At 34.7% G+C, this 15,342-nt stretch overlaps 1 protein-coding gene across 7 annotated transcripts in view; it reads right to left on the bottom strand.

The window, feature by feature from the left end:
• Positions 1-15,342, bottom strand: part of PDS5B (PDS5 cohesin associated factor B) — a 187,332-nt gene that overhangs the window by 29,284 nt on the left and 142,706 nt on the right. For all 7 annotated transcript variants that reach the window (XM_058547984.1, XM_058547983.1, XM_058547989.1 and 4 more), the window contains exons 22-23: positions 2,178-2,246; positions 605-741 (exon numbers count right to left, since the gene is read on the bottom strand). In XM_058547984.1, coding sequence (XP_058403967.1) covers positions 605-741; positions 2,178-2,246 — 206 coding nt within the window. The remainder of the gene's footprint in view (positions 1-604; positions 742-2,177; positions 2,247-15,342) is intronic.

Below are 15,342 nucleotides of genomic sequence, written 5' to 3'. Positions count from 1 at the left end.
AACAGTATAATCACCTCTATTTCATAAATGAGGTATAATCATCATCTCTATTTTGTACAGAGAGGTTCAAGTAACTTGCTCAAGGTCACCTAGCTAGTAAGTGGTGGTGCCAGGATTTGAATCTGGGCTCCAGAGTCCATGTTTTCAATCACTATACTATACTACACCTTTCAAATAAAACAAAACAAAATAAAAACAAAAAAGCACGTTTTAAATAATTTACATCAAGTATATTTTTAAATTTGCATATATTTACTTCTGAAAACAGATTTAGTAAATTGCCTTCTACCTAGTCTGTTCTTTTTCCTTAGACATTAACAAGAATGTAAAACATCAGTTATTGATTAGTACACTAATATTTTCACATTCGATATTCAAAAAAGTCTCTATTGTTTAAAATACATACAATGTATATAGCAGTACCCTGCACCACATGACTGCCTCTTTGAAATAACCACTGTACAAGCCATATTACAATAAAAATATATGCATACCTACAAAGCAATACTAATTTTTTTTTTAAAAGAAACGGAACCATTCAACAATTATACCAGATGTTAAAATATTGTGGAATTCAAAGAACTTTGAAATAGTAATTACATACCTAATTTTCCCCTGTTCTGTCAAGTCTCCATCACTATGCAATATTGTTGTTAGCAATCTTAAGGTAGAAGTTCCTGATTTACTGTGATTATTTTTCATTCCAAGTAGCCATCGAACCATCATTTTAATAGCCTGAATCTATGTAAAAGACAAAACATTGCTACATTTTAAAAACATTTTAAAGAAATTCTATATTAACCTTAAAAAAAATGAAGAAACGTTTTTAATGGATGCTTTTTAAGGAAATAAAAAAAGAATCATTCTTTTCTGCAAAAACAAAGATAATTTCAAATGTTTTAAATTAAAGATTCTCCCCCCCCCAGGTAATTCGCAAATGAATGATTTAAGTAAAGACAGGTTCTTTTTGCTTTTATTTTTTTAATGCTTCCTCAACATACACTCTACCCTATAGAAACCACGGTAAAATCATGCTAACTTTCCTAGTCAGAAAAGTTAAGTTTCCAACTGCTAATTGTTCAATCTTTTGTGCCTGCGAGATACCACCTCACATTTGTACTCCATTTTATAATTATGAAGTACTTAAATACTTTAAAACCTGTTACTGCCTTTAATGTTTGCAAGAACTCTTTTTGAAGGGGTGTATATTGTCTCTTTTTCACATATTTTAGCTTTTCACAGATCTAAGGCTCAAGAGCTAAGTGGGCCTTGAAACAGTGGCATGTGGCAGATACTCTTAAGATCCCTTTCCTGGGCCATTTGGTAAGCATGAACTCAAGTGTAGGTGGCCTGCCTTCTAGTCCAGTGCTGCTCAACTGTATAAAACTGCTGCTTGAGACCAATACTGAGCAAACAGGTTTATACTGGAACTCAAAAGTATCAAGTATCATTCTATGATGCTAAAGGACGGGCTGCTCTATAGGTCTGCAGAAATAGTATCAGAATCTGAACCTGAAATAACGTGACAAAATAGTTCATAATATCAAACATAAACAAATACACACACACAACAAAACGACTCATAAGAAATTACAACTAGAAAAACAACAATATTTAACCTATTTGTTCCTAGCCTTCATACCTTGGGCACCTTAGTGGACTAAGATGAGATCTAGATTACAGACTATCTAGATGCTTTTAGTAAATCAATACTCTCTACACTAGTGATGACCAATCTTTTATGTATAACTCTTAATTCAAGGAGTTATAGGTTGAATTTTTTAAAAAAAATCAAAACAAACGTTTCATCAAATCCCATGGAAAAGATGAGTCTTGAAACCTGGATGACCATCTTTACTAAATAGGAGAATGTACATAAGAAAATCAGCATTGTCTTTTGCCATTAAACTGTTGATATCTAAGAAGCAGCAACATGGGGGCAGTTTTTAAATTCTTTTTTCTCAAATTAGATTATGTGCAGCTACCACAAGGTCTCAGGTTTCTCATTATTGCCCTATACTCTCTCAGCACGTGGAATAATGTCATACAATAAATATGAAAATTTGAATGATTTTAATAGTCATATCTTTATAACAGAAATAGAAATTTTAACACCTATAATAATAATACAATATATTAAATATATTAAAATCAACAGATCTATGCCTATTACTCACTTTGACCATTGTCTCAGGAGAAACTTCTTCATCTGGAACCCAAAGCTTAGTTGTCTTTTTTCCTGGAAGCTAACAAACATTAAGGACTTTAAAACATGAACATGAATTCTCATGTTTGATTAATATTTAGTGAATGAATGAAATCTTTATCTTCTGCAGTGACAGTCATTATATATGACTAAAATACCACATCTAATCCTATTATTCAAAAGGGTTGAAAGGCATATCTTCACTAGCACACACACACAGCACTTATACATCCATCACCAGTTGGTTCTTTCTAGGTGTGAGGTAGGACTGACTTTAACCTGTCACATATACTCCCTGACTTGGCCCCTTCTGGGACTAATTATTTAAGGCAGCTGGCAAGGACTAGGATCACTATCAATGGAGTCAAAAGTGTACTTCTTAAACAAGGGAAAGGTATATACAAAACATCTTGAGAAGGGGAAAAATTAGAAAGGTTTGCAGCTGAAGATAAGTTACAGAAAACACGCATTAATATCTTTCTACCTAAATCCCACAAAAATGGCAAAACACACACACACACACACACACACACACACAAGTTAGCAGGGCTAGAAAACAAAAGGGGCCCAAAAAAACACAAGAACCATTGGAAATTTTTGAAAAACACAAAATATACAGTGAAAAAATTAATAGAGATAGAGGGTTTACATCTCCATAAAAGCACAGAAGGAAACACCCTCCTAAAAACTTAGTTTTTTCCAGCACAATCACAGAATAATCCTGAGATGATAAACTGCAGATATTGAGAGATGTGAATGTACAGTGGCAGCCAGGAAATTAAAGCAAGGTAACAAAAGAGCTGAACCCAACCTTTGAACACTGGAGATCCTATTTTTACCTCTAGCTGACATGAGTGATTTCCAGGAGGCCTAGGAAACAGAAATCAAATAGCACCTCAGGCAAACCTCTGGCGATAGGATAGGCACCCCCAACATCCAGAAGGCAAACTCCTCAAACACACAGAGCTGAAGATTTACATACAGCTTATGATGTAATTCTTCAGTTGAGAAGTGCCTTCAAAATATGAAGTGGAAATAATGAAAAAAGAATCACATTAGAAACATTCTGATGAAATTTCTGAACTAAGAATATCAAAAAGATTCCAAAAGCTTCCATGCGGAACCTACCAAAAAAGGAACAAGAATCAGATCAACTTCAGATTTCTCAGCTGGAGGACTAGAAGCCAAAACACAATGTTCTGAATGTGACTTGAAACAGAATTCTAGTATTCAAGAATGAGAGGAAAAATATTTTCAGAAATCCAAGACAGAGAAAGAGTTTCCAAACTAGAGCCATTTTGAAAGAATTACTGAGATATACTCCACTAAAAAATTTAATCCACAAGAAAAAAATTCAATGAGCATAAATTATTACACATAAAAAAACACTAGACTGTCAGATGGGTTCAAAAACAATAAAATAAAACCACACAGATGCAACAAAACCAATGATAGAGCAAACTAAAATTAACAGGATGATAAAATATACCAGTCAAGATGAAAAGCATTAAATGGGATATGGATTTAAATGGAATACTGATGTAAACAGGCTCTTGATGTACTTTTCTTAAATCTTACACAATAAGAAATTCATGAACATTTGTACAACTAGAATATCAAAATAAAACACAACAAAAACGATTAAAAAAAGGAAAGATCGAAAACTTCATCATCACAGCAGAAGACTTGAAAAACTTTCAAAAACTGATAGATGAAGTTGAGATGAAAAAAGGTAAAGTACAGGAAATACATGTAGAAATATAAGGAAATATATAGGCATAAAATATTCAAGGATTAGAAAATAATCAAAACTGGCATTCTTCATAAATATGATTAAAAATAAAGAGTTTAGAAAGAAAGATGGATGTAAGAGAAAACTACAAAATAATTCCCCAAATCAACCACAAACATAAAACATAACTTTAAAAACCGAAGTACCTAACACAGTTGTGCGAGAGAAATTTTAAAATTTTCTTTACAGAGAACATTACAAAATTTTACTGAAAGACATCTTACAGATGAGCAAACAAAGCAATGGAAAAGAATAGAGGCTATAGAGGCTATATATGATATCAGTGATAGCACTGCAGAGGAAGGAGGAGAGATCATTCAACAAACTGTACTGGTAACGTGGTTACCCTAATAGGGAGTAAAAGAAATGGAATCCTTAAGTCACAGCATACAGAAAAACAAACAAACAAATCAATGCCAGATGGATTAAATTTTTTGTGTGAAAAGAAGACCTTAAAACTTTTAGAAGAACATACTGGAGACTATTTTTATGACACTAGAGTAGGGCAAGATTTCTTAAACGTAAAAAGACGTAAAAAGCATTTCTTAAACGTAAAAAGATTTCTTAAGATTTCTTAAACGTAAAAAGACGTAAAAAGCATTAACTACAAAAGAAAGGAATGATAAATTCAGCTATATTAACATTAATAACTTTTCTTCAAAGGACACTGTAAAGGGAGTAAAAAGACCATAAATGAGATTCTACGCATTTTATGAAGATATTACAACATGTACCTGAAAAGTATTCATGTGTGTAAAGAACACCTATGAGAAAAAGATTACCTAGAAAATAAAGGCAAAAGACATCAAAATTCAGAAAGGAGACGACATGAATGGTGACCAGACATATAAATGTAATTAGTAATCCGGGAAATGCAAACTAAGACTATAGTAAAATACTATATCTATTAGATGGACAAAAATTAAGAAATCTGACAATAATGGGTATTATACACTGCTGATAGAAAAACAAGTTTTAACAACCATTTTGAAAAATAATTCGTCAATAAAACCAAAAGTTAAATATGTGTATACATTGTGATTCATCAACTTCACTCACATGAATATAACCTACAGAAATTCTTGCTCATAGGCATCAGGAGGCCTCTATAAGAACATTCATAGGAGTACTATGCAAAAGAGGAAAGAAATAAAAATATTTCAAATATCCACTAAGTGAATAAATTATGAGATATTTTGCACAATGATATAATACAGAGTAATGAATGAATGAACTACAGCTAGATTTAATAACAAGGATTATTCTAAGAAACAAATGTGTATGATAAAAGCAAATCTCACAAAAATATATATGGTATAATATAACTCTTATAAATCTCAAGAACAAGCAAAATTAAACAACTATGTTGTTTATAGGGATATGGTAAAGTAGTATTTTCTTTTAGTTACAGAATAATAAAGCCAAAATTCTTCACAGTGGTTACCTGGGGCAGGAAACAAACAAGAAGAAGTTTGGAGAGTAATAACACCAGAAGCTAACAATTCATGGGTGTTCACTGTATTATATTATAAAACAAGTTACACAAATGTCACATATGTATATACCTTCCTTTATACATATCAAATATAACATAGAATAAGACAAATTAATGGGTTAAAAGAGGTGAAAGGGAGTTGTGTTTCTTATAAGAGCTAACTAGGTTGTTTTGAACTTACCTTCCTACTGGAACAAATGGAAAGGCTGGACAAAATACTTTTTTAAAAATCAGTTTGAAGGAAAGAGAGAGCTACCAAAGCAGTGAGACTCTGCAGAGCAATGTTTCGAAAGAGGAGAGAAATCAAGAGATTTGAGTCTGGCACTAGGACTGCTTCTCTCATACAAATGATAGCTGATTCTGAAAGTGAGGCTGAGAGGTTGAGCAATGCTTTCATCACTGTCACAGAGCTGGAAGGGCAAAAACTGAAATTCGGGACCCAATAAAAACTGGAGTCCTGAGGCTGGCCCTGTGGTATAGTGGTTAAGTTCAGTGTGCTCCGCTTCGGCAGCCCGGGTTCGTGGGTTTGCATTCCGGTTCGTGGGTTTGCATTCCGGGCACAGACTTACACCACTAGTCAGCCATGCTGCAGCAGCAATCCACATACAAAATAGAGGAAGACTGGCACAGATATTTATTAGCTCAGAGCTAATCTTCCTCAAACAAAAGAAGAGGAAGATTGGCAACAGACGTTAGCTCACGGCGAATCTTCCTCAGGAAAAACACACACACACACACACACACACACACACACACACACACACAAAAAGTAGACTCCTTGTTAAACACCCTAGACTTGTGGGTGGATCCCAAACAAACACACCTTAGACATAAAGATAACCAGAAAAAGAATCTGTCAAAAACTGAAGCCCAGCTTCCAATCACTGCATTTATGATTGGATGAAGGTGATCTGACAATAGCTCAACTGCCTGTCAAACACAAAAATAAATCCTCTCTAGAAGAATTACAAAATCATCCAGAACCTCAAATTATCTGTACAATTTTTCATACACAAAGTCTACCACTCAATCAAAAATAACATGTGCAAGAAAAGACTTGCCAAAAACTCAAAAGAAAAAACAGATGAGAGTAAAAGAGCCACAGGAGATCCAGATATTGAGGATAACAGACATAATTTGAACATAATTATAGATGTTCAATGATTAAATGACAAGATAGAGAATTCTGGCAGGGAACTAAAAGCTATACTAAAAACTATAAGGAAATTATAGAATTGAAATAAGTGCAATTCAGAATTCAATGCACAGGCTTAATAAGATTAAATAAATCTGAAGAGGGAATTAGTGAACTCAAAGGTCAGAAGAAAACAAAAACTAAAACATGAGCAGGCAGAAAAGAACAGAAAAAGCGTGTCAGATAGCTGGGTCATGGCAAAAAAATTGCATATTTAGAGTGTTTAAACAGAACTGCAGTAAGAGAGGAAAGAGAATATTAAACAGAAATAGTATTTGAGGAGATAATGCCTGAAAATTATTCAAAATTTATGAAAGACATCAAAGCTACACATTCAAGAAGAGCTACAAGCCCCAAGAAGGATAAATATAAAGAAAAGCACAGCCAGACACATCACAGTAAAACTGAAATCCAATGCAAAATAGTAAAGATTAAAAGGATTCACAGTAGAAAGACAAAACCGTCAAAGGAACAAGACTGTCAGCTGACTTCAAAAGAAAAGATAAGAAAATGGAAGATAATGGAATAGTATCTTTCAACTTATTGAGGAGAGGAAACATGCCAGTCTAGAAATCTAAACCCAAAGAAAATATCCTTTAAAAAATTAAGGCAAAATAAAGATATTTTTAGATGAACAAAAACTGAGAAAATTCATTAGCAGTTATCCACACTAAAAGAAATAGTACTTTAACTCTTTGGGTAAAAGGAAAATCATCACATAGAAAAAAAGAAATGAAAAACAAGAGAAAGGGAAAAATACGTTGCTAAATCTAAATAAATAGTAACTGTATGAAATAACAACAGTAATGGTCCTGTGTGAACAAGAGCACAGAAAGCATCAAAGAATAAAGGGAACTAAAGTACTCTAGGGTTCCTTAGAATACTGAATCTGTTGTCCTGAAAGTTTGAAACAGAATAATTGATACTGGCCCTCAATAAGTCAAGGGTGCATGTTGTAATCTGCAGCACAACGACTAAAAGAATAGGAAAATGTAAAACAAACAAGCCAGTAAAGGCGAAAATGAAATAAAAACATTTAATCAAAAATAAGGCAAGAAAGAAAGGAAAAAGAACACAGAACTGATAGAACAAACTTAAGATAAAAATGAGACGGCAAATTAACCAAAATCACTATTTACATTACATGTAAACAGACTATTCTAATTAAAAGATGAAGTTGACAGAAAGTATGTAAGAACTGGGTTCAGTGTTCTACATATGCCATTTAGAGGAGTTTTCAAGTCTTCTATTAGTTACTATTAGTCTATCTTTTCCCCCGAGATTGGGAATGAGATAAAAATGTCCACTATCACCACTTCTATTGTTTTGAAGGTCCTGGCCAGTGCATGAGGAGGAAAAAAAAAAATACAAAAAGCAATGAGAATGGAACAGAGGGGCCAGCCTAGTGGCATAGTGGTTAAGTTTGCGCGCTCCGCTTTGGCAGCCCAGAGTTCACAGGTTTGGATCCTGGGAGCAGACCTACACACCACTTATCAAGCCATACTGTGGCAGGTGTCCCACATATAAAGTAGAGGAAGATGGGCACGCATGTTAGCCCAGGGCCAATCTTCCTCAGCAAAAAGAGGAGGGTTGGCAATGGATGTTAGCTCAGGGCTAATCTTCCTCACCAGGAAAGAAAAAAAACGGAACAGAAAAAACAAAGCTGTCATTATGAACAAATGACATGACTGTGAAAGGAGAAAACCCAAAGAATGCAAAAATTAACTAATAGAATTAAAAACTGTCTTTAACAGAATCCCAGGATACAAAGTCAAGATAAAAAAGAAATAACTTTATATGCCAAAAATAAGCAATTAGAAGATAAATATTAAAAATTATATTATTTACAATAGCATTGAAAAGCATAAAATGCCAGGAACATACTTAAGAAAGATAAGCAAGACCTCTACATAAAAATTTAAGAAACACTACCCAGAGAAAATGTTACCCTTAGAAAACTACCTAAGACATGTATGATCTTCATGAAATGAAAAGCTCAGGATTATAATACCATGTTCATGGAATGGAAGGTGGTATTATAAAGATAAAAATTATCTTCAAATTTATAATTCAACACCCTCCCTGTCAAAATTCCAGCCAGGTATGGTATATGTTGGGGAGGGGTGGCATAGGGAGAACAAAGAAGCAGATTCTAAAGTTTAGATAGAAATGTAAAAGGCTAAGAATAGCCAAAACAATCTTGAAGATGTTGATGATGAAGTAGTAGCAGCAGCAGCTGTCATTAATGACATGTGGAGGACTTAAGCTACTAGATATCAAAACTTGTTATAATAATTAAGACAGTACGAAACAGAATAGAGTAGAATATGTACATATGATTCAGAACAAAACTAATAGTAAAAAGCAGTGGGGAATCTTCAGAACCTTGGATTTGGCAATGGAGAGTCTTAGATGTGACAACAAAAGTACAAGCAACAAAAAATACATAAATAAATTGAACTTGATCAAAATTTAAAACTTCTGTGCATCAAAAGACATTATCAAGAGAGTGAAAACACCAAAAAACCTAAAAGGCAACCTACCAAATGGGAGAAAATATTTGCAAATCATGTACCAGATAAGGGGTTAATATTCAAAATATATAAAGAACACATACAACTCAACAGCAAAAAGAAACAATCCAATTAAAAAATGGACAGAAGATCTGAATAGACGTTTTTCCAAAGAAGGCATACAGACGGCCAACAGGTACATGAAAAGGTGCTCAACATCACTAATCATCAGGGAAATTCAAATCAAAACCACAATGAGATATCACCTCACTCCAGTTAGAATGGCTATTATCAAAAAGACAAGAGGGGCCGGCCCCGTGGCGCAAGCGGTTGGGTGCGCGCGCTCCGCTGCGGCGGCCTGGGGTTCGCTGGTTCGGATCCCGGGCGCGCACCGACGCACTGCTTGGTAAGCCATGCTGTGGCGGCGTCCCATATAAAGTGGAGGAAGATAGGCACAGATGTTAGCCCAGGGCCGTCTTCCTCAGCAAAAAAAGAGGAGGATTGGCGGATGTTAGCACAGGGCTGATCTCCTCACAAAAAAAAAAAAAAAAAAAAAAAAAAAAAAGACAAGAAATAGCAAGTGTTGGCAAGGATGTGAAGAAAAGGGAACCCCTCTGTACTGTTGTTGGGAATGTAAATTAGTGCAGCCACCACAAAAAAAAGTATGGAGAATCCTCAAAAAATTAAAAATAGAATTACCATATGATCCAGTAATTCCACTTCTGGGCACTATCCAAAGGAAACGTAAACACTAACTTGAAAATGTATTTGCACCCCCATGTTCACTGCAGCATTATTTACAATTGCCAAGATACAGAAACAACCTAACTGCCACTGATGGATAAACGGCTAAGGAAAATGTGGTATATATACATGATGGAATATTATTCAGCCATAAAAAAGAAGGAAATCCTGCCATTTGCAACAAGATGGATGGACCTTAAGGGCATTATGCTAAGTGAAATAAGTCAGACAGAGAAAGACAAACACCACATGATCTCTCTTATATGTGGAATCTAAAAAAAAATAAAACAGAGCCAGCCCTGATGGCCTAGTGGTTCAAGTTTGGTGCACTCGCTTCGGAGGGCCAGGTTCAGTTCCTGGGCGCAGAACCACATCACTCGTCTGTCAGTAGACATGCTGCGGTGGCAGCTCACAGAGAGGAACTAGAAGGACCTACGACTCGAATATACAACTATGTACTGAGGCTTTGGGGAGAAAAGAAAAGAAAAAGAAGAGAGAGGAAGATTGGCAACAGATGTTAGCTCAGGGACGAATCTTTTCCAGCCAAAAAAAACACAAAAAAACAAATAACAAAAAAAACAACTCATAGATACAGACACCAGATTGGTGATTGCCAGAGGTAGGGGGTGGCGAATGGGTAAGATGAGTGAAGGAGGTTAAAAGGTACAAACTTCCAGTTATAAAATAAATAAGTCATGGAATGTAATGTACAGCATGGTGACTATAGTTAATTGTATTGTATATTTGAAAGCTGCTAAGAGAGTAGATCTTAAAAGTTCTCATCATAGGCAAAAAATTGTTAACCCTGTGGTGAGGGATATTAACTAGATTTATTGTGGTGATCATTTCACAATATATACAAATATATTTTGTTGTATTACGTTGTAAACCTGAAACCAATATAATGTTATATGTGAATTATATCTCAATAAAAAAAAAGAATTAAAGAACAACTTTAAAAAAAAGTGAAAAGACAACCTACAGAATGGGAGAAAATATTTGCAAATCATAACATCTGATGAGAGACTTGTATCTAGTATACATAAAGAACTATTACAACTCAAGAAAAAGACAAGGGCCAGCCCGGTGGCGTACTGGTTAAGTTTGCATGCTCCCCTTTGGCGGCCCAGGGTTTTCAGGTTTAGATCTCGGGTGTGGACCTACACCACTTGTCAGCCACGCTGTGGCAGCGTCCCACATAAAAAATAGAGGAAGACTGGCACAGATGTTAGCTCAGGGACAATCTTCCTCACCAAAAAAAAAAAAAGAAAAAGAAAGAAAAGAAAACGACAAACCAACCAACCAAAAAAATGGGCAAAGGACTTGAATAGTCATTGCTCCAAAAAAGATAAACAAATAGCTAATAAGCACATTAAAAGATGTTCAACATCATTAGTTGTTAGAGAACTGCAAATCAAAACCACAGTGAGGTATCACTTCACACTCACTAGGATGGCTATAATCAAATTAAGGGAAATTAACAAGTTGGCAAGGATGTGAAGAAATTGGAACTTTCACACGTTGCTGGTGGGAAGGTCAAAAGGTGCAGCCACTGTGGAAAATATTTTCACAGTTCCTCAAAAAGTTACACATAGAATTACCATAAAATCCAGCAAATCTACTCCTAGGTATATACCCCAAACAACTAAAAACAGGTACTCAAACAATACTCAGACACAAAACTCACAGAAGAAACAGTCGCAATATTCAAAAGGTGGAAACAACCTAAATGTCCACCAATGAGTGAATGGATAAACAAATTGTGATAAATACATACAATAGAATATTCTTAAGCCATAAAATGGAATGAAGTACCGATACATGCTACTATATGGATGAACCTCAAAAACACTATGCTATGTGAAAGAAACCAGACACAAAATATCACATATTATATGATTCTACTTATAGAAAATATTCAGAATAGGTAAGTCCACTGAAAGAGAAAGGAGACTGGACGTTGCCAGGGGCTGGGAGAAACGGGGAGGAACTGCTTAATGAAAATGATCTGGAACTAGATAGAAGTGGTAGTTGCACAACATTGTGAATGTACTAAAAGCTACTGAATTGTACACTTTAAAACGGTTAATTTTATGTTATATGAATTTCACCTCAATTTTTTTCAAAAAGCAACAGGAAGACAGTCTTTGCAATAAATGGTGCTGAGTCAGACAGAAATAAAAATCAATCTTGAGAACTATCTCATACCATATACAAAAATCAATTCCCAGTCGATTATAGAGCTAAATGTGAAAGTTAAAATAATAAAGCTTCTAGAGCAACACTGGCCAACAGAACTTTCTAAGATGGTGGAAATGTTATGTGCTGTCCAAAACTAGTCAAACGTGGCTATTAAGCACTTGAAAGGTGTGAAGAGATTTATAATTATATTTAGTTTAAACTTAAACTTAAAAAGCTACATGTGGCTAGTGGTTAGTATACTAGCATAGTTCTAGGAAATAATATAGGGAATACATTCACAACCTTAGGGTAGGCAAAAAAAGACTTAAACAAGATAAGTGCTAATTAAAAAGAAAATAATTGATAAAATGGGTTTTGTTAAAATTAAGAACTTCTGTTCATCAAAAAACACCATTAAGAGAGTAAAAGGCCAAGTTACAAAGTGGGAAAAGAAATTTGCAAAACATATTGCCAACAGAATATATAAGGAAATCTTACAAGCGAATAAGAGAGGGACTGACAATTTAATATGAAAATGTGGAAGAGGCTTGAGCAGGCACTTCACAAGAGGACAGCCAAAATGTCAGTATATGTAGGAAAAAGTGCCCAAGAGCATTATCACTCATTACACATTCACATAATGGCTAAAATGTTCAAGACTGGCATATCTAGTTCAGACAAGGAAGTGGTACAACTAGAACTCTCATTCAGCCCATATGTTAATCGGAATTAATCACTTTGGAATTGGAATGTTAATTGGCTTAATCACTTTAAAAAACAATTTGGCAAAATCTAAAACTGAACTTATATATACCCTAGGACACAGCAATTATGACAGAAATGCATACTAAGTGCACAAAATATGTAAAAGAATATCCACAACAGCAGTATTCATTTAACACTGAAAATAACCTAAATGTCTAGCAATAGTGCAGATACGTTATCGTATACAAAAACAATGCAATACTATACAGCAAAGAAGATGAACAAACTATTGGTATATGCAACAAGATGGATTAATCTCACAAACATAATACTGAGTGAAGGAAGCCAGACATAAAGGATCTACTCTGTATGATTCTATTTATAAAAGTTCAAAAACAAGTAAAACTAATCTATGGTGTTAAAAGTCAGCTAATCTACAGTGTTAGAAGTCAGAATAATGGTTATCTTCAGAGAATAGGGAATAGCTAATAATAGGCAAAGAGACACAGGGGGCTTTTGGTGTGCTGGTAATATTCTATTTCTTTACCTGGATAGTTGGTTAGTTAAAAATGTTAACTGTGCACTTTTAGCACTTTTCTGGTATGTCTTATCCTAATAAAATTTTTTCATTAAAGAAAATAAAAGATTAAGGATATAGAAAACTTCAGATGCAAAAATCCTCAACAAAATATTGGCAAACCGAATACAACAATACATTAAAAAGATCATACACCATGATCAAGTGGGATTTATACCAGGGACGCAGGGATGGTTCAACATCCGCAAATCAATCAACGTGATACATCACATCAACAAAACAAAGAAGAAAAACCACATGATCGTCTCAATAGACGCAGAGAAGGCATTTGACAAGATACAACATCCATTTATGATAAAAACTCTCAACAAAATGGGAATAGAAGGAAAGTACCTCAATATAATAAAGGCTATTTATGACAAACCCACAGCCAACATCATACTCAACGGGGAAAGACTGAAAGCCATTCCTCTGAGAACAGGAACGAGGCAGGGCTGCCCACTCTCACCACTCCTGTTCAACATAGAACTATAGGTTTTGGCCAGAGCAATTAGGCAAGAAAAAGGAATAAAAGGAATCCAAATAGGTAACGAAGAAGTGAAACTCTCACTATTTGCAGATGACATGATTGTATACATAGAAAACCCTAAAGAATCTGTTGGAAAACTATTAGAAACAATCAACAACTACAGCAAAGTTGCAGGGTACAAAATCAATCTACAAAAATCAGTTGCATTTCTGTATGCTAATAATGAACTAACAGAAAGAGAGCTCAAAAAGATAATACCATTTACAATTGCATCAAAAAGAATAAAATACCTAGGAATAAATCTTACCAAGGAGGTGAAGAACCTATACAAGGAGAACTACAAGACATTATTGAAAGAAATCCATGATGACATAAAGAAATGGAAAGATATCCCATGCATGTGGATTGGAAGAATAAACGTAGTTAAAATGTCTATATTACCTAAAGCAATCTAGAGAGTCAATGCAATCCCAATCAGAATCCCAATGACATTCTTCACAGAAATAGAAAAAAGAATACTAAAATTTATATGGGGCAACAAAAGACCCCAAATAGCTAAAGAAATCCTAAGAAAAAACAACAAAGCAGGAGGCATCACAATCCCTGACTTCAAAACATACTACAACGCAATGGTAATAAAACAGCATGGTACTGGTACAAAAACAGACACACAGATCAATGGAACAGAATTGAAAGCCCAGAAATAAAACCACACATATACGGACAGCTAATTTTCGACAAAGGTGCTAAGAACATACAATGGAGAAAGGAAAGTCTCTTCAATAAGTGGTGTTGGGAAAACTGGACAGCCACATGCAAAAGAATGAAAGTGGACCACCTGCTATCGCCATTCACAAAAATTAACTCAAAATGGATCAAAGACCTGAAGTTGAGACCTGAAACTATAAAACTCATAGAAGAAAATATAGGCAACACACTATTTGACATTGGTTATAAAGGAATCTTTTCGGATGACATGCCTACCCAGACTAGGGAAACTAAAGAAAAAATAAACAAGTGGGACTTTATCAGAGTAAACAGCTTCTATAAGACAAATGAAACCAGAATCAAGATGAACAGACAATCCACCAGCAGGGAGAGAATATTTGCAAAACATACATCTGACAAGGGGTTGATCTCCATAATATATAAAGAACTCACACAACTGAACAACAAAAAAACAAACAACCCGATCAAAAAATGGGCAGAGGAAATGAACAGACACTTCTCCAAAGAAGATATACAGATGGCCAATAGGCACATGAAAAGATGTTCAACATCACTAATCATCAGGGAAATGCAAATCAAAACAACACTAAGATACCACCTCACGCCCGTTAGAATGGCTATAATCACCAAGACAAAAAACAACAAGTGTTGGAGAGGATGTGGAGAAACAGGAACCCTCATACACAGCTGGTGGAAATGCAAACTGGTGCAGCCT

The sequence above is a fragment of the Diceros bicornis genome, chromosome 9 (genome assembly GCF_020826845.1).
Source record: "Diceros bicornis minor isolate mBicDic1 chromosome 9, mDicBic1.mat.cur, whole genome shotgun sequence".
NCBI classification, from domain to species: Eukaryota; Metazoa; Chordata; class Mammalia; order Perissodactyla; family Rhinocerotidae; genus Diceros; species Diceros bicornis.
The sequence above is the reverse complement of the archived record's forward strand: the minus strand, read 5'-3'. Positions and strand labels throughout refer to the sequence as shown.